Source organism: Camelus ferus, chromosome 10, assembly GCF_009834535.1.
Source record: "Camelus ferus isolate YT-003-E chromosome 10, BCGSAC_Cfer_1.0, whole genome shotgun sequence".
Lineage (NCBI taxonomy): Eukaryota > Metazoa > Chordata > Mammalia > Artiodactyla > Camelidae > Camelus > Camelus ferus.
The window spans coordinates 31,144,153-31,169,548 of record NC_045705.1 but is presented as its reverse complement, the minus strand read 5'-3'; the positions used below and the strand labels follow the sequence as shown (position 1 = coordinate 31,169,548).

Genomic DNA, 25,396 nt, shown 5'->3' with positions numbered 1-25,396 from the left:
TGCATGCTAAGCATGCGCTCTACCACTGAGCTACACCCTCCTCCAAGAAGACGTGAATTTAATAATACATTTGATTTAACTAAGAAAAGGACACGTTCCCCAATGGAAAAGGCATGGGGGGAGGGTTCCAGTTGCGTACTTGTGTGCACACGTGCATGTACACATACACATGTAATCTCCTGCTATGAAAAAAGCATTTCATGTTGTCGAGGCCTGTGAAAGTAACTACCTAGAAATGGTCCACTTTTCAGATTTTCTTCAAATAATAGATATTTTTCCTTTCAGTTTCCACTGTCTGCAACAGCTCCAATGGTGTGGCTCCCATACTCTTCCATTGATCAGCTTCTCCAGGCTCTGGGAGAGAACAGTGCCAACAGTCACAACATTGCAGTGAGTAGAGTCTTTCCTGAGCCCTTGCACTAGAAGTTACACCTACGGCTTGCTCTTCTGGTTCTCGAGGATCAAGGGGAGGGCAGAAGCCATTTATTGCCTTTCACATGCTGCCCAACCCCTTTAGGAAAGGATTAGTTAGATCAGATAGAACCTTTCTGGTTCTGGGAAGAGAGCTAGTAAAGCTTTTATTAAAAATACTGGTGTGATTTGCATATTTAGAAAATTCATTAGGAAAACAGGGTAGGAGTATTGCATACAACAGCAAAGTCCAGTTTTATCGATGGAGTCACAGCAGACTCCTGTACTGAATGGGGATTAAATGAAGCACAGTGGCTAACAGCTTTATTAGGGGAAATCTAGTTGGTAAAGTCAAAGTGATTGATAACTGTAGTCTTTTCCAGTCCTTGACCTATTCTCTAATGATTCCCTTCTACTCTCCTACAGCTATCCCAGAAAATACTTGACAAATTAGAGGACTACCAGCAAAAAGTTGATAAGGCAACACGGGATTTATTGTATCGTCGGAACTTGTGATATGGATGATTGCCCAGCCTTTGTAACCACTAGGTGCCTCTTAGGGCTTAAGACTTTACACTACAGGAAACCTGTACTCCAGGCAGATTTTTATACCTATAAATGATGCATCCAAAATTCAAGTCTGTATTCTGCACAAGAGAGGAGGGCAGATGAGTCACAGGACCTGTGCTTGCTGGTGGTGCTAACTCACAATTTCTGGTTTTCAGCCTTGGTCTCAAACAGCTGCTTTTGTATATGATTCACAAGCTTTTTTAGAGTTTGTATTTTTTTAAACTACCGAAGACATTCTTTATCTGCAAATTAAAACCCACTTTCACTTTCCAAAATAGCTGACGGTTGTTGGTTTGTTGTAAGCTGACCACCAAAAGCAGTCACTGCAAATCCTTTCATTCTTCCCTGTCACTTTTTGTATTTCAATGGAATTATTTTGGTCCAGAACTGACATGTATTTTCTGTATTGCAAACAGAGGCTAATGATTTTGTGTACTCTTTTCATTATTTATTGTGGAGTTTTTTTTAATGATATTCAATAAAGTATTAAATAATTTGCCTAGATTAAGCCTAACATGATGTCCAGCTGTTAAGGAAGATATCTTATCTTGAATCTGGTTTCTGAGGCGAAAGTGGAATAAGCTCTTAGCTAAGAAAAAATTGAAATGTTATCATCTATAAAAGTAACAGATTTTTAAAGTAAATTCCATTAACCTCTATGATTTACGATAATCAAGCCAGACTTGATCATACAGGTAGTCTAATAATGTATTGGACCAAAATATAAACTTTCCTGATCAGATTCAAAGGCATTGATGGCTGCAAACTTGGGGGGAAATGAAAAGATAAACTCTTGAATTTTATTCTGTATATTAAAATTTATCTTTTAAGGAAATGATCTGTATAATACTTGCTTGTATCCCCTTTGACCTTTCTTGAGTTTTTCATAAGCATTTAATTTTGATGCTATCAATACCATATTTACATTATATATTTTACAAAACAATGTGTTTCCCTGTGGTACTTGTATTGGTAGGTAACTGAGGTATATGGTTCTTTTTTCATTTTAGTTCTGCCCTGATTAATGTCAAGTGTTTGATGCGATTAGCAAAAAGGGACTGCAGAGCCCTTGTCCTCTCTCATCCATAAACTTATAGCTTCCAACTGTAGCTAGATAACACATTTTGACCTGTATACACATATATAACCAAGAGAACGCTTTGACGAAATGCGCATCCTCACTTACTGTCTTGTCATGAGTGACCAATGGATCACAACCTACAGTCTGAAAAATATCAAACCTTGTTGTAGCCATTTCTGGAGGATGGGAAGTGGTTCAAGACTGACCCTGTTCCAGAAACCTGTTCATTTGCACTGCTGATCAAAGCAGTGGTTTCCATGGTGGCAGTTCTTGAGACACTGACCAGCTTTTCCTGTCCTGGCTGTGTTGGTTCAAAACCTTGAACCTATGCTGGAGCCAACTCTCGGGTCCATTTTCTTCCACCTTCTTCACTTTGATTTCCCACCAGAGCAGAAGGTACCAGTTTCACTTCACTTTTCTTACCACTTTGGGTCTGCATTTTTGTTTTCTGGACCATGTGGTATTTTTATAGTCCATAATAGCATCATCTTTCCTTGTTTTTCCCAATTTTGGCAATTTTCTGATTACAAATTGTTATTAAAAGAGCTCCCTTCTTTTTTAGTCCTTAACTACCATTAAATAAAGGTGTGACGCTTGGAGGGAAACTTCATAATTCTTAAATAATTTGACAAAATGTAACTGATAAGATCCTTACCTTACTAGCCTGTGACAGAAGTATCATTTCTGTTAACAGAATTTATGACACTAAGAGTCTCATATTGACTGTTCTTACCAAGTTTATCACTGATTTTTGTTATCTTGTAAGAAAGTTAATTTGTTCTACAAAGCCTTCTATCAGTGAACACAGTCTTGGTAGCAAAATTAACCTAATTTACCTCAACCTGATACTTTTTTTTCCTACCAGAACATGGTACCTATTAACAGAAAGTTCTGTTTCTTTTTAATCTTCACAGCTCTTTCCAATTTTGTACCCTAAGACAAAAAATCCTATACTTTTTTTAATCAGTAGGTCAAGTACTGGGGTGGGGCTCAGCATTGAGATAAAAGGCTTAGCGATGTAATGCCTGCACTGGGTCTTGAGAAAGTAAGACAATTTTGCCTTGTGTAGTTATTCCAGCTACCGTGAAGGATTAAGGTGAGAGAAATGCTCCGAGTGACGGGTCCAGAACGGGACAGGGGCGAGGCAAGTACTAAACGAAGAAGTATCTAATAAAGCAGGTACCGTGAGCCAGACTGGGAAGTCTCCTATATCCCATCGCAACAATTTAGGATCTTCCCTCGTATGTAGTACGTCTAGTGCTTTTTTTCTAGCTGATAAAACAATACAATACGTCATCGTTGTGCTCTAAGAAAAAATTTGCAAAACCTTAAAAGACTCAATATTCTACTTAACATTCAATGTTATACCCAAAGTAAGCCACAATAATCAGCGAGAAACTTGGGAATGGGCTTGGAAAGCAGCACGCAGTGAAGAACGGATACAAGATGGAGGACAAGGCGATAGAGAAAAGACTCCGCAAAAGACGCATGGATGGAGTCTGACGTAATTGGAAGCAATTCTAAACTCAGACCCTTCCGCACTATTGGTTTGACGCTCACACTTTTTCCCTTTCCATTGGCTGCTGGCTCTATCAATGAGTCAAAACAGCCAATCGTCTAGCCCCGTGGGTATAGCCCTCCCTCCCCACTGTGAGGAGGAGCCAGGAGCTCATATAGGGCCCAAGGCGCTTGCGCGGGCGCGCGCTACGCCGGTTAAAAGCGGATCCTTGCGGGAGGCGGTGTCGCAGTGTATGAATATTGATTACGCAGCGCCGCGCCGAACGCCCGCCCTCTCGGCTGTCCGACGCTCGCGGCTCGCGCTCGAGCTCGCGATGGGGAAGAAGTCCCGGGCGGTACCCGGCCGTAGGCCTATCCTGCAGCTTTCTCCGCCGGGTCCCCGTAGCAGCACACCGGGTCGGGACCCGGAGCCGGAGCCCGACACCGAGCCGGACTCAACGGCGGCGGTGCCCAGCCAGCCAGCCCCGCCCGCAGCCCCGACGACGACGACCGCGGTGACTGCCGCCGCGGCGCTCGACGACTCGCCTTCAGAAGGTAAGCGTGCGCGAGGCGCCCCGGCCCCTAGGTGGGGCGTCGGAAAGTCGAGCTCGGGGCTTGCGGCCTAGGCCTTTCAGGCCAGGCCCTGAGACGAAGAGCAACCCCGGCGGGCGGCGTCCACATCCGAGGCCTGCGGTGAGGACGGCTGTGGGCCTCCGGGAGGCGGAAGGGGCTGCCGACTCGTGTGCGATCGGCCGGAGCCGACCCGGAGACGCCATCTCTGGCGCAGGGATTGGATTGGCCCGGGCACCTTGTCTACTCTGCGTCTGCTCTCCGTTTTGGATAACTTACAGGGTAAATGTGAGAGTTGTTGTTTCCGCGTCCTAGGTTTGGTGACCGTGGATCCTGCCCTTTTTTGCACGTCATCTGCTTTTCCCTTCGTTTTTGTTGAAATCGAGAGATTCTTTAGAAGTGAGCATAGCATTTTTATTACGCCAGCCAAAGCGAAAGTAACCGCTAATGGTCAGGTATCACAAAAATTCCTGGAGAAGTGGAACATGGGTTCCCGAGTACTTGTGTTTATCCCCAGAATGGTACTTGGATTAAGAGTAACCGAACAATGATACTACAGGGCCAGGCGCCGAAAGACCCCTAATTATTTCAGGTGTTTAAAAAAAAAAATCACGTTGAGTAGCTCATGCAAAAAAAAAATATGCTCTAGTTGTGCTTGTTGTAAAAGCCCTATGGTAGCCTGGAGAAGATAGTGGTGTGTGTGTGTGTGTGTGTGTGTGTGTGTGTGTGTGTGTGTTTAAACTTGGGATTATATCACATGTAATTTTTACGTACATGTAGAAATGTAGACTCGAAAGGTCAGATCGAAGATTGTTTTGTCACATGTAATGTTTTCTCTGTTCCATTGTCTTACTGTAGTTCTCTTATTCGTATTTTAAGATCCAGATGAACAGGAAGTGGTGGTGGAGGTTCCCAGAGTTGTTCCGAATCCTCCTAAACCAGTCATGACCACCAGGCCCACTGCCGTTAAAGCAACAGGTATAGATTTTATTTTTTCCCGTTTTTGTCTACTGTATCTTTCATTAGGATCACATTGGGCTTGTGTATGGAGTGTTTTGATGAATGCTTTAGTGTTATTAATTTATAGTTCTCAAAAAATGGAAATTTAAAATTTTTGATTGTGACGGATTGTTGATATTTACGCTTTAGCCAATGTAAAATTTGTTGTTCCTTTTTCTCTGCGGCCAAAATAGTTTGTACTGCTTTTTTTCTGATGCTGTTTTGTAACTAGTTTTCTGGCTCCCCCACTATTTTGGCATTCTTTAGGGACACCAACTACATCTTTTCATTATGTTTCTTTTCTCACACACTGCTTGGATTGATATCTAGTAGGTAGGTGTTTGTGGAGCTGAAAATTGCTCTTATTGAATATTTTATACTCACGAAGAGGTATTTGCAACAAATGTTTTGTAGACAAACCTGGGTTCATATCACCACTCTGGCATCCATACTAAGACCTCAGGACCTTATTCATCTGTGTAATGGATCTTAACAGCCCTAAATTTATTTTGATGATTAAACTGAACCATGTATATACATTTCTGACACACAAGTGCCAAGAATGTTAGTTTTCTCTACTTTTTGTGTATCTTAAAAATTTTAAATGTATTTTTGGACTGGAACATTGTGCTGTACACCAGAAATTGACAAATTGTAACTGATGGTAATTTTAAAAATATATATATAGTTACTAAATACTCTATAATTGGTAGTAATTTTATTCTTTTGAATTTGGAGGACTTTTTGTACAGTATGACACCTAAAATAAGATGCTTGTCTCCCTCCACCCCCATTTGCCACTTACAAAAATAAGTGTGGATTAGATAAGGTAAAACAGGCTGTGAGATAAATTTCAGAACTGAGAAAAACCATTTTGTATGTGTAAACTACATGTTTTATTTCATTTGGGTCTTCTAAGAGTCATGTGCAGTAGGTGAAATTTAAATGTTCCTATGAGAAATTTCCTTGGTTGCGGTGTCACTCAGCATTTCAGGCCTTTATGTGCCTTGTGAACAGAAATGTTTTCATTCTGCTCAGTTTCATCCTGCAACATAAGAATGTATCAGCTTTATTCATTTTTTACTAATTGGTATGATCCATAGGAAAAAAATTTGTCTAACAAAACCCAAAGGTAAACAGTTTTCCATTATTTGGATGGCTTTGTAAAGTAAACTAGACTATATTTTTTTAAGATGATAATAGTTTAAAAATTTTACTTTTATCTCCATAAACATGCCAGATTTCTTTGCACAAAGGTGAAATTTAAATTTTGTTATTTTAAGTTAAGCTTTTATAATATAGAGAAGCATTCCTGGTACTTTCATGCTAACAAATATTTTGGTGTATGCATGTGAAATTAAGGGAAAATTCAGAGTAAATTCTGTTAAATTAGGTCAATAGACTAATATAATAGTCAGCAGTATTTAAGCATCTTCTAATAAAGGGTATTTAATGTGGTCTCATAGATGAGTGTTAGAGGTCTGTGAATCCCCTGAAATTGCACAGTCAAGTGTGTTTTCCTGAGAAAAGATCCATAGGTTTTATCATTTTCATTGTATCTGACCAAAAGGGTTAAAAGTCACTGTTCAAACAATAATATAAGGAAATAATAAGAGTTTCTAGAGGTATAAGACACAGTTACTATTTGAAGCTTACCAGGAAAGTAAAGTATATATGTAAGAAATAATTCACTGCCAGATATCATTAGTTGATTTGCAAATTGTGTGGCACCATCCACTAGGGGTTTGAAGAGTCACCACTCATCTTAAAAAAGATCGCTAAGGGCAATGGCTCAAAAGAATCCCCTTGCTTCTGGTTTCAAGTAGCAACAGCTTCCCAGTGGTAGTCTAGAAGCCTGGTCCCGTGAGGCTTTTAATTTTCTGAGATTACGCTGTTCTGCATAATGTGAGTCTTTTTTTAGTGTTACTCTGAATTCATGCCTGTTTTTATTAATGTATGAACTAAATTTTCAGAGATATGTTTAGGGTTTATATTCATTTCATAACTTGATTTTATCCTTCTTTTATTCCTTTAGCATTACTTTCTGTCCCCTTAACAATATTTTATGTAATCCCACGATGGTCTAAACTAAGAAGTGTTTATGTGAAAATATAAATTTCCCATCATCTCCCACCAAAAAAAACCATCCAGTGCTGAAAACTAAAGTGCAGATTTTTTCTGTACGGAAATCTCTCATGTACTTCTACCCTTACCTCGTGTTCAGAAAATGTGGGAAATTGACTGGTATGCCCGCCCAAAAAATGAGATACATTTAGTAACTTCTCAAATGTCTGCTTAAAGTTTTTCCTAATTAGCTTAAAATAATACTTTGGAATTGATACATAGTGTAACAACTTAGCTGTGTACTTTAAAAAAAATAATGGAAGCAAGATTTAAAGTATTGAATAAGAACTCTTGTATGATAAATGAAGCAACTTATGTTTAGTTTTAGGTGAATCCATGAATTTATTTATGAAATTGTGACAAGGAGAACTAGATTTTCATCTCCTGATTAATCTCCTTTGTTACCAATATTTATTGACAACATAGAATGTGCCAGGCACTGGGAAATTTAGTCTCATTTATAACTGAAAAGTGTAGCTAGACTTAAATATTCTACCTATTATAGTAAAATGATATATAAAGAGGGTATATGTACTTACTTAATTGTAACGTTGGAGTAGCCACAGGTGATACAAAAGGAAATGGTATGAACATTGATCCACTAATAAAAAAAATATGATTTCAAAAAAAGTTTTTAAAAGGAAATGGCATTGCAGCATTACAGAGACCATACCTAGCACTACTGGAGTGTGAGTTTTGGTTTTAGCTAAGGAGTTTTTTGTGGTTTTCATTTGTTTTGGTTTTGGTTCTAGCATCTTGGGTTCTGTTTTAATTCACCACTTCTTGTTTAAGGGAAAAATCATTGGAAAAGAGCTTTGTTTTTCACTTTGAAAATCTCCTTGTTTCATTTACTAAATCCTAATTGGTTTACTTGTTTGAGATGGACACCTGAATCAACAAATTAAAAAATCAAGATACACTGTGTGTTATTTTCACAGAGGGCATATGAGATTGAATAATTAATTATGTATTTTGCAAAGAATGTCCAATCGCTATGCACATTGATTTTATTAGTTCTATGTGCATAATTATACCTCTTTGGTAGTTCATTGCAGACTTTTTTCAGATTATTTTCCGTAAGTAAGGTAAATGGCTAAAGAATCACATTTTCTCTTGGATACTTTTCTAGGACTTTTTGGCATTGTTGTCACTAACGATGTTCACCTTTTTGTTTCTAGGAGGTCTGTGCTTGCTTGGTGCATATGCTGACAGTGATGATGAAGAGAGTGACGTTTCAGAAAAACCAGCACAATCTAAAGAAGCGAATGGAAACCAGTCAACTGATATTGATAGTACATTGGCCAACTTCTTAGCGGTTAGTGGTGCTTTTGTTTGGGTTTTTAATTATTGAAGCCACCTCAGGACCTGAATTTCAAGCGGTTAGCCTCCTTGTCAATCTTTCTCCCTCTCCACCTCTCTTCCTTAGTCCCTCCCCAGCTCTCCCTTTTCTCTTATTGTAACAGTTGTAAGGAGAAAAATGGGGAAGAGGAGGGTTTTGACTTAAGAAGCTGAGAACCCAGTGTGTAGGGGTTTTTTCTTTTTAAGTAATTGCTATTTTCTCTCTCTCTTTTTTTTTTTTTTTTTTTTTTGCTGTTGTTGTTTAATGTAATTAATGCATTTGTTACTATTTTCATTCTAAAGGAGATTGATGCTATAACAGCTCCTCAGCCTGCAGCTCCTGTTGGAGCTTCTGCTCCACCTCCAACTCCACCTCGGCCAGAGCCAAAGGAGTCCACATCTGCCCTTTCTTCTACTGCTTCAAATGGAACAGACTCAACCCAGACTGCAGGGTGGCAGTATGATACTCAGTGTTCACTGGCAGGAGGTAAGCTTGATCCTTTGAGTTTCAAAGAAATCTAAAGTGCAGTTCTTAAGGGTGTTCTAGGTTTTGAGGTTCCCAGAGATGAACGCCCATATGCTCTGGCCCTAGACTTTAGGATTCTGACTTTTTAAATAGAGTATTTGGAAAATGAGAAATACTAGGATATATTTTTTGTCTATTAAAAGATGATTGTTTGCTTTTTAATAAACTAGTGGCAGATTATGCCTGGTAAATAGTAAAAGCCATTATTTTAAAAAGTCTTTTGGGGTTCAGAATACATTTTTCAACTATCAAACTGCTTTTTAAACCATGTTTGCAAAAATGATTCAGGAGGGAGGAGTTTTCCCCCAGTGGACATTGACAGTGTCTGGAGAGTTTTTGGTTGTCTCAATGTGGGGCTAGGGGGACTGTTGCTGCATCTGGTGAGAGACCAGGATGCTGCCGAACACTGTGTAGAACTGCCCCCCACAGTAAAGAACTGTCCTGCCATGTTTAGCTGCGCTGAGGTGTAGAAACTCTATGTTAGATTGTTATGGCTTTACAGTTGACTTGAGATATAAGGTCAGAATTGTACAGGAATATGTGCTTCTTAAAATTTATTTTATTTTCTTGTAGTTGGAATTGAGATGGGAGATTGGCAGGAGGTCTGGGATGAGAACACGGGATGCTATTATTATTGGAACACACAAACAAATGAAGTGACTTGGGAGTTACCCCAGTATCTTGCCACCCAGGTACAGGGATTACAACATTACCAGCCCAGGTAAGAACAGACTTGAAAAAGAAATCACCTAGAAGGAAATTAGAGTATTATCTTTTACTGGTAATATTTGCCTTCTGCTTCTCTTGCTAAGTATACATATATTTTTTTTAGTTCTGTAACAGGTGCTGAAGCTAGTTTTGTGGTAAATACGGATATGTATACTAAGGAGAAAAATACTTCTGTTTCAAGTAGTAAAAGCGGACCAGTCACAGTCAAGCGAGAAGTTAAAAAGGTCAGTGTTACAACGTAATGTCATCTGCCTGTTTTCCAATCTAAAGAACTTTAAAGTTATTCTGGCACAGGTATATAAGCCTTCTGTTAATATTTTATAGCATAGATGTGAAACGGGATAAATTTTATTTCTTAAAATTTCACTTCATCTGTTTCTGTTTTGTGGCATTCATAGCAGTCACCCAGTTCTGTAGTCCTTTTGGAGCTTCAGGGTGCCATAGAGGCACCTTGGATCATTGCAAAGGACACGGGAGCAGCCAGGAAGGAAGGCAGGCAGGCAGGGCCTCAGCTCCCCTCTCTAATTCCTCTAATCCAGAATAGTTGTATTTGGGGATTCCACTTAAGTTTTTTTTTAATAAGAAGATTAGCTACCTTAAAAGTTAAAAACGATTGGTGAAACTTGAGCATTTTTATAGTCTTGTCAATAAAAAAAGTAAGTTGTGCTCTACAGAGACTGTGTTGAATTCTAACTTATCTTGTATTTTTAAATGATGGAGGGGATTGTGTCAACAATTTTTTTTTTTTTTTAAGTATAGTTGATTTACAATTTTGTAAAAAGTGCTTTTGTAGAATAAGTTAACCTTTACAGCTCTAGGAGTATAGAATGAATATCCCAGTGACAAAATGAGACATTTTAATCACACGTTTCATTTTAGAAATATTTCTCTTTCCTCTAAATCACCTTCACAACGTGTTTGTGAAGTTATATCATCATATAGAAGAGGAAGGTAAAGATTTATCCAGTTATGTGTTGAACTGACAAAATTCTGATCTTATTTAAATCTGCTTCTGCGTCTTACTAGTCTGCCTTTTGACATAGACACTAGGAGGGAGGATACGTTTGAGTCCCACCCAGAACTAGGTTCTAGTTCAAATACTGCCTTCCTAAAAAAGCAGTGTTTCCATTATGTACAAGGAAAATGGTAGAAATATGTATACTAATCTTATGGGAGTCAGTGGCTTTTAAGAATATCCAGTGACTGGAAAAGTATAGTCATTTTTAACAAGAACAATTACATATACTGTATAATCGGGTGAGATTTCTTTGAAAATGAAGTGGGATTATTTTATTCTTTATAGGAAGTAAATGAAGGAATTCAGGCTCTCTCAAATAGTGAGGAGGAGAAGAAGGGGGTGGCAGCATCACTGCTTGCTCCTCTATTGCCTGAGGGAATAAAAGAGGAAGAAGAGAGATGGAGAAGAAAAGTAATTTGTAAAGAAGTAGAGCCAGTTTCAGAAGAGAAAGAAGCAAGTACAACAGAAGAAGCAACAGTAGTAAAGCCACCGGAAATTCTGTTGGACAGTATGGAAGACCCTACTCAGGAGGATCTTTGCAGTGTTGTTCAGTCTGGAGAAAGTGAAGAGGAAGAAGAACAAGATACCCTTGAGCTAGAGCTTGTATTGGAAAGGAAAAAAGTAAGTTTTTCTTAAAAATGTTTTCTTCCTTCAGTACTATCACACTCTGGGATCTTGGTGCTCAATTTACAGCCATTCTTGGGATTTTGTTCGTCTTATCCTTTCATCTAGAATTGTTTAAGCTTATGCAATAAAAACTTGAACGGTGGAGTTGCAGTTACTTGGGTCCCTGATGATGCTTTTTGGTGATTGACAAACAGTGAAGCTAACATTGTTCTGATTTGAGGACAGATGCAGTAAATAATCTTTAATTTAGCTTCATAACAAATAAGCATTGCTAATTCTTGTAGTAATCTGGTTTTTAACCCAACAATTAAAGTACAAGTTGATTTTCAGTGATGAGCTACAGCATTGTTCGGATAGTTAAGTGGGCCTTGTAAGAAAACAGGAGAATTAAGAGGAACTCATTATTTCATGTGCTTTCCTTTTTAAAAAGGAAACTTTCCTGATTGAAAAGTTGATTTGTACCTATTTTCTGCCCTGATTTTATTGGGAACAGTTTTGTCTCTCTGTATCTTGAGTATGAAATAAAATCTGAACAGCTGTTATAACAGTAATATCACCTTGAAGCGTCCCCTTTTGAAAAATTTGAAGCTATGAAGAGGGACTAGCTAAGTTAAGCATTATCTTTTGTGTACATGTATTGGGAAATCTGTTGGTGGATCTTTAGAACCTATCCCCCTTCAGATCAGTATTTGTTAACTGTAATCATGAATAAGCATTTATTGAGTAACAATAGAATATGGAGCGTATAATGCTCAGTCCTGGTGGAAAAACATACTAAGAAATACTTCCTGTCTTCAAAGGATTTAAATTCCAAAAACACATGGCTATCATTCTTGCTACTCTCGTACATGTAGATAAACAGTTAATGACACTCTGACTTTATTTTCACGTTCATTGTAGGCAGAGTTGCAGTGCCTTGGAAGAAGGAGATGGTAGTGTGTCAGGGTCTAGTCCATGTTCTGATATCAGCCAGCCAGCATCTCAAGATGGAATGCGTAGACTTATGTCTAAAAGAGGAAAATGGAAGATGTTTGTTCGAGCTACCAGTCCAGAATCTACCAGCCGCAGTTCTAGCAAAACTGGACGAGACACTCCAGAAAATGGAGAAACTGGTAAATTGTGCTTTAATTAAACTTTAGAGTTGAAAAATGTACAGCAGAAATCCTTCTTACCCTATTTTTGTTCCGTCTTCAGGAAATAGAGGGAGTTAGCACTTATACCCTCTTAGGGAAGGAAGCTTCCACCTTTCCCTGCTTCACCTCTAGTGGAGAAGGAGTAAGAATCTGAGAGGCTGGCATTTGTTGGATTGTGTATTCACTACTGATTAGGGGATTACTTCTCCCTCAAAAACAGAAAAGTGAGATTGGGTCCCTCTCCCCCTTTTCGTTAATCGCTTGCTACAGTAATTGTCTTGATACTGTATAAAGACCAGTGCTCTCCTTAGCTCTCTGTTTCCAGTTGGTAAGCAAGGGAGGTAAGGACCACCTCTGGCAAACCCAGCCTCATCTTCTCTCTCTGGGTGCAAGTTGCCCGGCCTTTGGTTGGGTGTATAGTTTGGAACTGATATGAGAACCCAAGTTGTCTTCAGGGTAATGTAAAAGAGACCCTGCTGCATTTTTCCAATCTGTTATCAGAACTAATTTTAATCACTAAACTTTGTGCCAAGCAGAATATGCCTTTTACAGGTTATGATTAAAATGTGTGTGTGTGTGTGTGTGTGTGTGTGTGTGTGTGTAACAAATAAACCAAAACACAGGTAATAAATGTAAACATCGTTGTTTGAATTTTTTCTTTCCAGTCAACAACATGGAAGAATATGAAGTAGAATTCTTGAAGTCCCCCTTTCATCTTTTCACTATTCTCATTCCCTACCCATGAGATCCATTTCTTTATTCTTTATCTACATATATTGTTCTAGGGTTTTCCTCAATTTTTATGTACATTTGTAGTTGTGTATTTTTTTGTGTGTGTATTATGTGCATGTGTAAATTTTATCATAGATGAGATTAACCATATGGATTGTTAGGCAACATACTTTTCCAACATGCCTTGAAAATTGTTTTTAACTGCTGAGCGGCAAGGATGTCTTCATTTAATTCTTCCCCCATCGGTGGACATTTAAGTTGTGTCCTTGTTTCACTCTTAAAAATTAATGCATTTCTGTTATCCAAAAAAAGTGTAAGCCATTCAAGTGTCCATCAAAAGAATAATGGATAAATTATGGTATAATCTTGCAACTGAATACTGAACAGCAATTAAAAAATAAGTGACCCATTGTTACATGCATCAACTTGGGTTAATCTCAGAAGCAATGTTGAATTTCAAAAGCCGCTGAAGAATGCATATGTTAGTATCCACTGTGTGTAAGTTGGAAAAAAAGCAAAAATATTGTTTAAAGATCTGTCTGTGATGAAACCAAAGGAAGGTACTTAACTGACATCATCAGAGTACGCGTGTCTGGTGTGAGCGTGATGGCACAGAGGCCCGGGGAGCTTGGAAATGTTATTAATGGTCTTCTGTCAGGGTGGGTTGTCGTCACGTGAATGCGTGTGTTCTTTAAACTATTATACTCATTAGTTATGATTCTTCACAATTAAAATACTGTGATTAACATCTTGGTACATCCTTTGTCTTTATGCAGATTTTAGTGTCGTTATAGTATATATTCTTAGTGTTGTATTGCTAGGTCAAGGGGTATGTGTGTTTTAATTTGATAGATCCTGCCTAATTGCCCTCCAAAATAATCAAGTCTTGGGGCTCTAGCACTGCTTAAAATTAAGTTCTTAAACCTGCCACCAAATGTAAGATGTCTAATATACAAATAAACTAGTGAGTGGGGGAGTAGAAAGATTTAATTTTAGACAGTTTGAAAATGCAGAAGGACTATTAACAATCAAAAGGATTAAGGCCATTATATGATAAGGTTAAGTACTTAATACAAAATTTTAGGCTAATAAAAGCTGTCAGAAGTAATGTTAAAGTCACATTTCTTTAGATCAAAATTAACCAGAGTTAAGAAAAGGTACTCAAATTTGTTCCTTCTTTTTTTTTTAAATCTGTGATCCTCCTGAGAGATTGATTTACTTTGTATGTGTGGATTAGGTTGGTAATCTGGTGTTAAGCAAACATAACAGAGTTCATATCTTTTAGTCCATTTAAGTTTGTGGTAAACCTAGTCTCTTAGAGATTCCCACTACCAGCAGATAGCACCAACCAGAAGAGTGTGTGGGTCCAATAAAAATCGTCTTCAAATCTTAACCAGTTCAGGAAGGAGGTTAATTGGTAGTTTAAAATGGTGGTCTCATTTTGAAAGCTTTTTTCCAAAACCCACTTGATAAAGAACCCTTACATATTCTAGGTTTGATACCTAGCTTTCATAAATAATTGAAGCCATGGTTTGTAGATACATTTTTTAAAAGATGATCAAAGACAGGTTGACAAGTCATTAGGGCTTCTTTAGCAGGCGAGGAAAACAGGCAAAAGAGCATTAAAAAACCTTCAGACACCTCTGCTCAGGGGTAAGAACATTTATTTGGGATCTGTTAAATGTTTGGTCCTTTTGATTTAATTTCACATATTTTCTTTTATAGCAGTTGGTGCTGAAAATTCAGAAAAAGTAGATGAAAATTCAGACAAAGAGATGGAAGTAGAAGAATCTCCAGAAAAGATAAAAGTACAAACAGCACCTAAAGTAGAAGATGAACAAGATTTGAAAGTATGTATCTTTTTTTAATTTTGATTTATTTTAATTTGGAGGGGAGGTAAGAAAGTGTATCTTAATGCAACTTGACAAATAAATATTTTTAAATTGCCTAAACTTTGAACTACTTTCTTTTAGCAAATAGTAAAAAGTAACTTTACTGTCTTTAAATGTAAATCATTTTTTGGGTTAGGTGAAAAGGTTGTATTTAAGGCTGAAGTAAGAAGTTGCAAGACTAATTTGATGTAGAGAAATTATCTAAAAATAAATCCTAAATGCATAATTCTTCTTACAAGTAAGGCTCCATTGGAAAGCAGTCGCTTGTTAAATATAGGCTTCCCTAGTTTGGAAGTACTAAAGAGACTAAAGTCACTAATTTAATTCCTGCATGAACTACTTGTCCTTACACAAAGGCATATTTGGTTCCAATTTCATGTCTTGAGAATTGGACCTGGTAAGAATATGGCTATTTAAGTGTGGTCTGTTGGGAAAACCACTTATATTCTTTTGACTTGAAAGATTTATCAAGTCATTAGCTAGTGTACAACCATGTAGGTGGGACTGGCGGGATTATTTTGTTCACTGTGCACTAGAATAAGCAATTAGTAATGGATAAATGATAGTTTGGACAGTATTAGGAGTTGTGTCATTTAGAATCTATTTTCATCTTACATGTTGTGTTAGAAAATGTATCTAATTTCTCTAGACCTTGCGTCATTATTTATCATTTTGTTGTGTGAATTATTTTACTATAAATTAGGATTTTATCTTCCAGATAATTAACTGCAGTATTTGAGAAAAGCTGTTTATAGGCAGACCCATTTTTCTAGTATCTATAATAAATGAAAGACTTTACATAATAAAAAAAATTGCTGATTCTATCTTTCTTTTTTCTTTTTTTCTTTCCTGCATTACAGTTTCAGATTGGAGAACTGGCAAATACCCTGACAAGTAAATTTGAATTCTTAGGCATTAATAGACAGTCCATCTCCAATTTTCATGTGCTGCTTTTACAGACTGAGGTAATTTAGCTATTTTTGGTATAAATAGTCAATATTTGAAGGAAATGCTGTGTGTGAGAAATCTGTCTTATGTTTCAATCCTAAATTTAAATTTTTAATCTTGGTGTGTATTTGAACCACCCCTACCCAGGAAATAAAACTATGTACTGGGCAAAACAAAACATAATTATGAAATTAAATACTGAAAGTTTGTGCATACTGATGATACAAACCACCTTCAATAAGCATATATTCTAATACGGTTTTTTCCTAATAAAATTCTGTTCGTAATGACGATGAGACCACCATATAATGTTGAAAGTACCTTCTAAGTGCTAAAGCATTATAAACCAATTTTGAAAAAAGTTCTGAGTCCTATTTGTAACCTGTGTACTTTATAATAAATAGCAGGGTAGGAACAGGTAGTGAATTCCTGTAGGAAGTTGACTAATTTCCCTAAGAACCAAACCTTTAATTTTGATTAACACTATTACTGAATTGAGTGAACTATCTACCCAAAAAGTAGAATTTGGGGAATCATCTTAATACTTAAGGTCCAAAGCAGGAAACAAAACTGCTGCTACTCATTTTTACAGATATTGGAGATTTGGCAGTACTAGGGTCCAGTATCATTTTTCAGAACTCTGCAGAAAACAAGACTTTTTATGAAATTAAAATGGGATTTCTTTTTCTGTTTGGTCTGTTCTCCTGCCAGAGTATGCAGTCATGGCAGAAGACTTAACATCTTTTTTACCTCTGCCTCTTGACATAATAGTAAGTCTTTAACTTAACTGCTTTGTTGATTTTAGACACGGATTGCGGACTGGCGGGAAGGGGCTCTTAATGGAAACTACCTTAAACGAAAGCTTCAGGATGCAGCAGAACAACTAAAACAGTATGAAATAAACGCCACTCCTAAAGGCTGGTCCTGCCACTGGGACAGGTACGCACTCTTCTCCCCTTTTCACCTTTCACCTTTGACATCTCAGACATGATTTGTGATCACCACCACCTGACGACCTGACAGCCTGTCTGGAGACTGAGAGCAGCTGCGTTAGCGGTGCTGGGCAGGCAAAGCACCGCAAGCACTTACAGAGTTTGGGCCAGCCACACGTTGGAGAAACAAAAACAATGTTTAAAGTGTTCCATGTAACGGATTTTTTCCCAAGATTGGACAAAGCTGGTTTTCACTCCAGAGTGTTGTTGCACGGAGTAGGGCGGGCTTGGGGGTTAAGCGCATGCGAGAGCTCTGTGCGCTTTACAGGACCTCTGGAAGCAACTACTCCTGATTAACCTCGGTGAAGTTAAGGAAAGCTTCGAGGCTGAAGATGTGAATGAAGAACAAGATTACTATCTTCTGCCAGCAGGTCAGATGAAAACATTTCTTTTTATATTTGGCTTTTCTTGATTTTTTTTTTTCGTTATTTGAAATCTTTGCTCTTTTATTTTTCAGCTCCCAGATCCTCTCCCTCTCTTTAGCTTTCACTGTGTTTGATATCAAGAGTATGAAATGTGAATTCCACGGTTCAAGAGGGGAAGAGTCACCTTTGGCAAACTTCGTTGTTCTCTTCTTTGGAAGGGAAATTAGTGTTCTAGGAAATTGAGTCCCTTCGCTAATGAAACATGAAACCCTGATAAGCATTGGCACACACACACACACACACACAAAAAAAACATGTGAGAGGTGTTTTCTAAGTCATCTGTTGGAGTAAGAGGGCTCAGGGCTGTATTCACAGAGCTGCTGGCAGTGCAAATAGCTTTGAATTATCCTTGGTTCTCCATCCTCAATTGTCAAAGCTCTTTGTTGCCTTTGTGAATAGCAGTCCATTAAGAAGAGGTTCGTCCCTGTGAGAGCAGACTGCTGTCCTGGGACAGGACCAAATGAAAGTGTCTTTGTAGGAGAATGGGTCTTAAAACATGCGTTTTCTTTCTTGTAATTTAGGGATCATAGACGATATTTCTATGTAAACGAACAGTCGGGCGAGTCTCAGTGGGAGTTCCCAGATGGTGAGGAGGAAGAGGAAGACAGCCAAGCACAAGAAAGTAGAGACGAGACTCTTCCTAAACAGACCTTGAAAGACAAAACTGGCACTGACTCAAATTCTACAGAATCTTCTGAGAATTCCACAGGTGGGACAGTTTACCCTGTATTAATTGGAGAGAAATGATTTTAGAGAAAAAATAATAATACATGAAAGAAAATAATTTAAATCATAATCACAGAAATTTCTAACTAAAAAATATGGACTTGCCCTTTAAAAAAATTGAATGCAGGAGTTATATTGAAGAAAGCTTAAGCAATGACTAGTTGGAAATAAGCATATTGTTGATATCAGACTGCTAAAAAATGACATGATGAGCTAATGTATTTTGATTTTAAAAGATTGTCCTGTAACCACTCTGTCAAGCCACAGACAAAGCTGTGGATGTCCAGTAACAGGAATTCTAATTAATGCTAAGGAACCAGATACTTAAATTATCAATATCTATGTGGAGCAATAAGAGATTAGTTCTGCCTCTCTGTAGAACATGTAATCTATTGATTTTGCAACCTCATTTTTCCACTCCACTAGTCCCCTAAGAAGTATGGTTGTTACAAACCAAAATGACCTTATGCTGTGAAACTTGGACCATACTTGTTTCAGAGAAGGAAGATAATTGATCACTGCAAATCACCACCAATATTCTAGTATAAAATAATCAATGTGGCTCAATCCAGTTAAAGTACTCTTAGAGAACTTCAGTTTGGTTATATAAATTTTTAAAAAAGCACAAAAACTTACATAGTTCCTCAGTTACTCAGAATCTGAAGAGCCATGGCTTGATTTCCACTTTGTGAAAGAAGATAACATTTTTTCCAAATTCACCTTTTTTGGAATGACAAAAATAAGTGGATAATGAAGCATAGTCAAGACTATGATGAAGAAATAACCTTTTGATTTAAAAAACTGGTAGATATTTGTTTAAATGATGGATATTTGTTTAAATGATGGCATATGAAGGTAAGAATCTATGGAATGGTTCTAAAGTTATGTCATAAACCTTTGGGAACTATATTCAATATCTTGTAATAACTCATAATGGAAAAGAATCTGAAAAAGAATATACACACACACACACACACACACACACGTGTATAGCTGAATCACTTTGCTGTACACCTGAAACATTGTAAATCAACTATACTGCAGATTTTTTTAATTAAATGAAAATTAAATCCTAAACCTTTGAGGATAAAAAGGTACAGAATTTTTTTGTAGGATAGTGGGTAATGATGTGAGTTCTTTTGCTTATCAAAAATGTCTTGTGTTCTGCTGGCTCCACAATCCCAATAGAAAAGTTCTGATAATGTACCGCATAAAACTGGTCATGTACCAATAATTTTGTTAACTTCTTAATAGCCCAGGAATCATTATGAGGTCACTCAAAATAAGCACCTATGACTGCAGTGATAATTTTAGAACATAGCAAAAGAATCATTTGCTGCTTCATATTTCAGAAAAATATTTTCTTAAGGTACAGAGTTTACCATTTTCATGAAGAGGTTTTCTTCAGATTACTTCCTCATTCTTTGGGTAGCAATGGTAGATAAGTCTCTAGTAAGTTGTTTTTGTTTGTCTATTAGTAGTTAACTAAACTGAAGAGGCTTCGATGGTGGTTCTCGTTCGGTGATTCCCATCTTGACCACTGTTTGATGTCCCTTGTATTTTCCAAAGTTGAAGATTATAGAGTTGCCAACTCTTAAGTGTTTGTGAATACCTTAGAGTTAAATATTAAGTTATTTTCTCCCTTTGTTGATGACACACACAGTTGGTACTGTCTGCTCAGGGAAAAAGCCACTAGTAAACCAGCTTATATACATAAGTCTCTTTATTGAGAGCTACTAAAAACCTCATGATAAACTCGATCTAAATAAAATCCAAGTCCTTTATTACTAAGGTCTTTGGAATTGAAGAACAATACTAATCACTATTTTAATCCTATAAAGAAAGTTTATAATGCATGCTTTTGTCAGCCCAACTGTGATTAAAATCTTTTTTAAAAAAAAACAAAAAAAAACTACATTGAGGAGCAAAGAAGTTTCAAAATTTTGTTCATTTTTAATCCTTGTTCATTGTTCGGTGTTTAACATTATGTCTCTAACAATGAGCAATATTTCAAGATACCCAGTATGTCTTGTTGGGCTTTTGTCAGGTTAAGTTTGGCTGCTTTTCCAAAAAAGTCTCCATGGAGCTATTATTTATTTATTCTTGATTTAAACTGGGAAATTCTTGCCTCAAAATGCTAAGCAGTAATACTTTTGGGAGAGACTATAGAAAAACAATAAAGGAAACCTGGTTTCCTATTTAAATAGAAATAAAGATGTATGGGAAAATACGAGCTCTTGGAGAATTCAAAATTTGTATCCCGACACTATTCTGTTTTTAAGCTTATACTTTTAAAAAATTTATTAGCACGTAATAAAGCTTTGTATATCATTTTAATCTTCTCTGGACTTCAGACTTGGTGTTCTCTTAAGTGAGAAAATATACCAAGTGGGTTAAATTTAGAAATTTTAAAAAACATCATGTAATATGACATCCATGGATATTCAAACTAGGATTTTTTGAAATTCTTTGTGTTTAAACTAAAGGAGATAATTATCAATGTTAAGATACAGCTTTTACATTTTGGGTAAACTTAGTTTGGGATTTAAATATTAACTCTAAAAATGTTCCTTGTATGATCTAAAATTATCAAGTCTAGTTTGTGTCCTATTTACCCAAAGCTAAATTAATTCTGATATAACTTTGTTGAAGGTTGTAAACCATATTATTAACCTTGAACCTACTGTGTTTCCTTGATTTCCTCTGCATAGCAGCTTCTCACCATCATAAACGTACCACTGTTGGCGTTGTGCTTCTAGATGAGTAACTTATCAATGTATAAAATCTGACAAATTTATTTGTCTACCATGTTGTGGTTGGTTTAGTAAAAAGAAGTTTAGTAAGTTATTAATCCTGAATATTTGTTACCTTAGTCCTGATGTAATCTTGATACTGTTACTATGTAATGTAGACTGTCTGCCCATACCCAGACTGTAAAAGTTAGTGTAGAAATTCATATTAGGTATGACCAAATACAAAGGTTTAATGAGGTATTTGAAGTCTTTTAGTTGGAAAATTGCAATCTTGATTGCTGGTGAATTTTTTTCAGTGCCCTTTTCCTTAATAGTAAGCAGTTTCTCAAAATAATTAGAGTAACTATGTGAATCACGTTCTATGAAGTCTTTTACATAATGTATCATTTATCTGTTCCATGAAAAGGAAAGCCGTTCTAAAAGCCAGATGGTTCATGGTTGCTTTGGTTTTACATTGTTGAGTGCCGTGTGATGTATTTTAAGCAAAGTAATAAGGTAAAAGTCCTTATCCTTGACCTAGAGCCTTTTATAATAGTCCTTCTTTAACCCGTTTTGACCATGAAGTTTGACAGGTGACTGCATCTGGATCTCTACTCCATGAGAAGTGAAATTTATTTGGGATTTCTAAAGCTCTTGGACTCCTGATATTTCACCAGGACATCTTGTTAAAATAGCACTAGACTAGGGGTCAGAAATGGCCACTAAGAGCTGTATGATCTTGGGCAAGTCATTTCCCTCCTGGGTTTCACTACCTTTAAAACAAGAGGGTTAACTAGATGATTTCTCATGTCTCTTCTACTCCTAAATTCTATGATTTTAGGGAGAAAATCCCCTTCAACATTCCTGGGATATATAATAGTCCCATATATTGTGAAACTTCCCTATTGACGATAAAGAGGGATGGGGAAGGCTACAAGTAAGTATATCTTCCTGTTTTCTCTAATCTTTAAAGCTTTTCCCAGCAGAGAATGGACAGTAATTAACTATAGCTCTCACAGATTTTGAAGAAACCTAACCCTGCAGTTCCTCAGCTGTAATTTAACTTCTACAGCAATTTCAAATCCTCTGTATCCTGAAAACATTCTTTCGTGTATTATCATTTATCATTAATTATCCTTTACCTTGAAGATTCATTTTCCTAAATTTCCCTTTTTCTCATCACAGAAATAAAAAAATTACCCTCCGATTTGTTGCTGTGATTTAGCAAATGAATAATTCACACAAAGGTGTGAAGGAATGATAGGGTTGAGTACCACCTTGCAACTGGATTTATAAAACTTAGTAACTCAAATTAATTAGAACGGGTAAAATTTGAATGAGTACTTCTCTGGGTCATCTCCAATCACTTATCCAGCTCACTAAAAAATAAGATACATGGAATCAGTGTTGCAAATACACATCATTCACTTCTTCACTTTTGAAATAAAAACCCCAGAATGTTACCTTCTGGTTGTGTATCTTTGAAATAAAAACTTCAGGTTCAGATGACTAAATTTCTCATTGAGTTGATGTGATGTGCTTCATTTACTCATGCATAAATGTGGACCAAAAAAAAGACTAGTGTAACACAGTTGGGGTGAGTGCTAAGTATAAATACTATAAACTGATCTTTTCACGGAAGCCATTTTTGAACTGAGTTTAGTATTTATGATATCACTGTAGAATACATGTCTGTGGGACAAATTTTGTCTCACCAATCAATTGAACATTTTTGTGTTCATGGAGTTTTAGTCTTGCTTTTCCCCTAACTCCTATTTGTTTTCATAGGTTCTCTTTGTAAAGAGTCCTTTTCTGGCCAAGTTTCTTCTTCATCACTCATGCCACTTACTCCATTCTGGACCCTCCTTCAGTCAAATGTGCCTGTGCTTCAACCTCCGTTACCTTTGGAAATGCCACCACCTCCACCTCCGCCTCCAGAATCCCCTCCTCCCCCTCCTCCTCCTCCTCCCCCTGTAGAAGATGGTGAGATCCAGGAGGTAGAGATGGAGGATGAGGGAAGTGAGGAGCCTCCTGCCCCAGGAACAGAGGAGGATACTCCATTGAAACCTTCAGCACAAACCACAGTTGTAACTAGCCAGGTGAGAAATGCCATTTGACATTCTGAAGAGTTTTGGGGACCTGGGGCATGATCAACGCTGTTCTATTTTAAAAGAGGATGTTTTTAACCAGGGCCTTTAGCCACTGACCTGAATCTCTGTTTCAGAGTTCAGCTGATTCTACCATCTCTAGTTCTCCTTCCACTAAAGCGATAAAGAGAAAAGCTACAGAAATTAGTACTGCAGTAGTTCAGAGATCAGCTACCATTGGTAGCTCTCCGGTCCTCTACAGCCAGTCTGCCATAGCTGCGGGTAAGCATTGTGATGAAAGTGTATTTTCATCAATGTATTATCTCTGTTTCCAGCATTAAATGTCATAAGTTGAAGAAATGTTAAGGGCTTTTTATTGGAAAATCTGTTCATGTGCATTTCCAGATTGTTTTCTGTACATTTACATAACATCAATGATCTTGATGTTCAACTACCTTAATGCTAAAATACTACTCAAAAATTAGTATTTTGCCACCAGAAAATGTGGCTTTATTTTTGAGGAAAAAGTATATTAGACTCATTTTGTAGGTGATCTAACCCCCAATCCCCTTTCCCTTCTTCTTGGCTTTGTCACGGTGTCCTTTTTATAGTTTCATTTAATGTTTTTTATGTTAGGTCACCAGGCGGCAGGGATTGGACACCAGTCTGCAGGAGTTGGACACCAAGCAGTATCAGTTAGCCATCCAGCAACAGGAATGGGTCATCAGGCCAGAGGAATGAACCTGCAGTCAAATTACCTGGGACTAGCATCAGCTTCTGCAATTATGAGCTATGCTGAATGTTCTGTCCCAATGGCAGTGACTGCTCCCACACTGCAGCCAGTCCAGGCCCGAGGTGCTGTGCCTACCACGGCCATCATAGAACCTCCGCCACCTCCTCCCCCTCCTCCCCCTCCTCCACCACCGCCAGCTCCCAAAATGCCACCACCTGAGAAGACAAAAAAAGGAAAGAAAGAGAAGGTATAGTCAGTCTCTTTAAATTTTTATTGAAAGTTTTTGTTTTGTTGTGATATTTAAAGTATGCAATTCAGAGGGGGTGGGTATAGCTCAGTGGTAGAATGCATGCTTAGCATGCTTGAAGTCCTAGGTTCAATTCCTGTTACTTCCATTAAAAATAATGTGGTGCATTCACCACCTCTTATCTCTATTACATAACATTTTCATAGCTCCAGAAGAGAACCCATACCCATTAAGTAGTCAGTCCTTATTACCCCAGTCCCCTGGTTTTATTACTTTCCATTTTCTAAAAAACTTATTAAACCCATCCTGGTGGGTATGAAGTGGTATCTCATTGTGGGAATTTTTGTATCTCTGGTTAGTAATTATGTTGAGCATCTTTTCATTTGCCTTTTGGCCATTTTGTTTCTCTTTGGAGAAATGTCTACTCAAGTCTTTTGTCTATTTTTTAATTGGTTTTTTTGTCTTTTTGTTGTAAGACTTGTAAGAGTTCCATATATATTACAGGTTCAAGTCCCATATAAGAGTCATGATTTGCAAATATTTTCTCCCATCCTGTGAGTTACCTTTTCACACTGATAGTGTGCTTTGATACACAAAAATTTTTGGTTTTGTTATAAACTTACTGGGGTTTTTGGGGGGGGTTGTTTGTTTGTTTCATTTTTGCTGTGCTTTTAACGTCATCTCTAACAATTCATTGCCAGATCCTAGATCATGAAAACTTACTCCTATGTTTTCTTCTAAAAACTTTATACTTCTAGCACTCACATTTAAGTTCTTGGTCCATTATTAATTTTGTAGGGTGTCAGGTAAATATCCAGTTTTATTCTCCTAAGTGTGGATATCCTGTTGTCCCAGCACCATTTGTTGAAGAGACCATTCTTTCCCCCATTGAATGGGAGACCTTAACTAAAATTAGTTCACAATAGACTTATGGGTTTATTCCATTGGTCTGTATGCCAGCAGTACACTTTTTTAACAAATTTTTTTTTCATTATTACTTTTTATTTAATGGAGGTACTGGGGATCAAACCCATGACCTCATGCATGCTAAGCATGCACTCTACCACTGAGCTGTACCTTCCCCCCTCACTTTTTTGATTGCTATAATTTTGTAGTATGTTTTTGAATTTGAGAAGTGTGAGTTCTCTGACTTAGTGCTTCTTTTTCAATATTGGCTATTTAGGCCCCCTTGTAATTTCATATGAATTTAAAGGTCAGCTTTTCTGTACCAACATAAAAGGCCTTGGAATTTTGATAGG

The 25,396-nt window shown here is 37.3% G+C and overlaps 2 protein-coding genes across 2 annotated transcripts in view; both read left to right on the top strand.

Annotated features, from left to right (window-relative positions):
* Window positions 1–1,927, top strand: part of NUP160 (nucleoporin 160) — a 39,003-nt gene extending 37,076 nt beyond the window's left edge. Inside the window, exons 35-36 of the mRNA XM_006190267.3 lie at window positions 286–390; window positions 838–1,927. Coding sequence (XP_006190329.1) covers window positions 286–390; window positions 838–927 — 195 coding nt within the window. The 3' untranslated portion in view covers window positions 928–1,927. The remainder of the gene's footprint in view (window positions 1–285; window positions 391–837) is intronic.
* Window positions 1,928–3,794: 1,867 nt separating this feature from the next.
* FNBP4 (formin binding protein 4) overlaps window positions 3,795–25,396 on the top strand; it is a 29,989-nt gene continuing 8,387 nt past the window's right edge. The window contains exons 1-15 of the mRNA XM_032488678.1: window positions 3,795–4,114; window positions 5,009–5,107; window positions 8,431–8,567; window positions 8,894–9,077; window positions 9,690–9,837; window positions 9,949–10,069; window positions 11,149–11,484; window positions 12,395–12,602; window positions 15,081–15,205; window positions 16,108–16,212; window positions 17,001–17,134; window positions 18,134–18,321; window positions 22,859–23,169; window positions 23,295–23,439; window positions 23,794–24,137. Coding sequence (XP_032344569.1) covers window positions 3,814–4,114; window positions 5,009–5,107; window positions 8,431–8,567; window positions 8,894–9,077; window positions 9,690–9,837; window positions 9,949–10,069; window positions 11,149–11,484; window positions 12,395–12,602; window positions 15,081–15,205; window positions 16,108–16,212; window positions 17,001–17,134; window positions 18,134–18,321; window positions 22,859–23,169; window positions 23,295–23,439; window positions 23,794–24,137 — 2,886 coding nt within the window. The 5' untranslated portion in view covers window positions 3,795–3,813. The remainder of the gene's footprint in view (window positions 4,115–5,008; window positions 5,108–8,430; window positions 8,568–8,893; window positions 9,078–9,689; window positions 9,838–9,948; window positions 10,070–11,148; window positions 11,485–12,394; window positions 12,603–15,080; window positions 15,206–16,107; window positions 16,213–17,000; window positions 17,135–18,133; window positions 18,322–22,858; window positions 23,170–23,294; window positions 23,440–23,793; window positions 24,138–25,396) is intronic.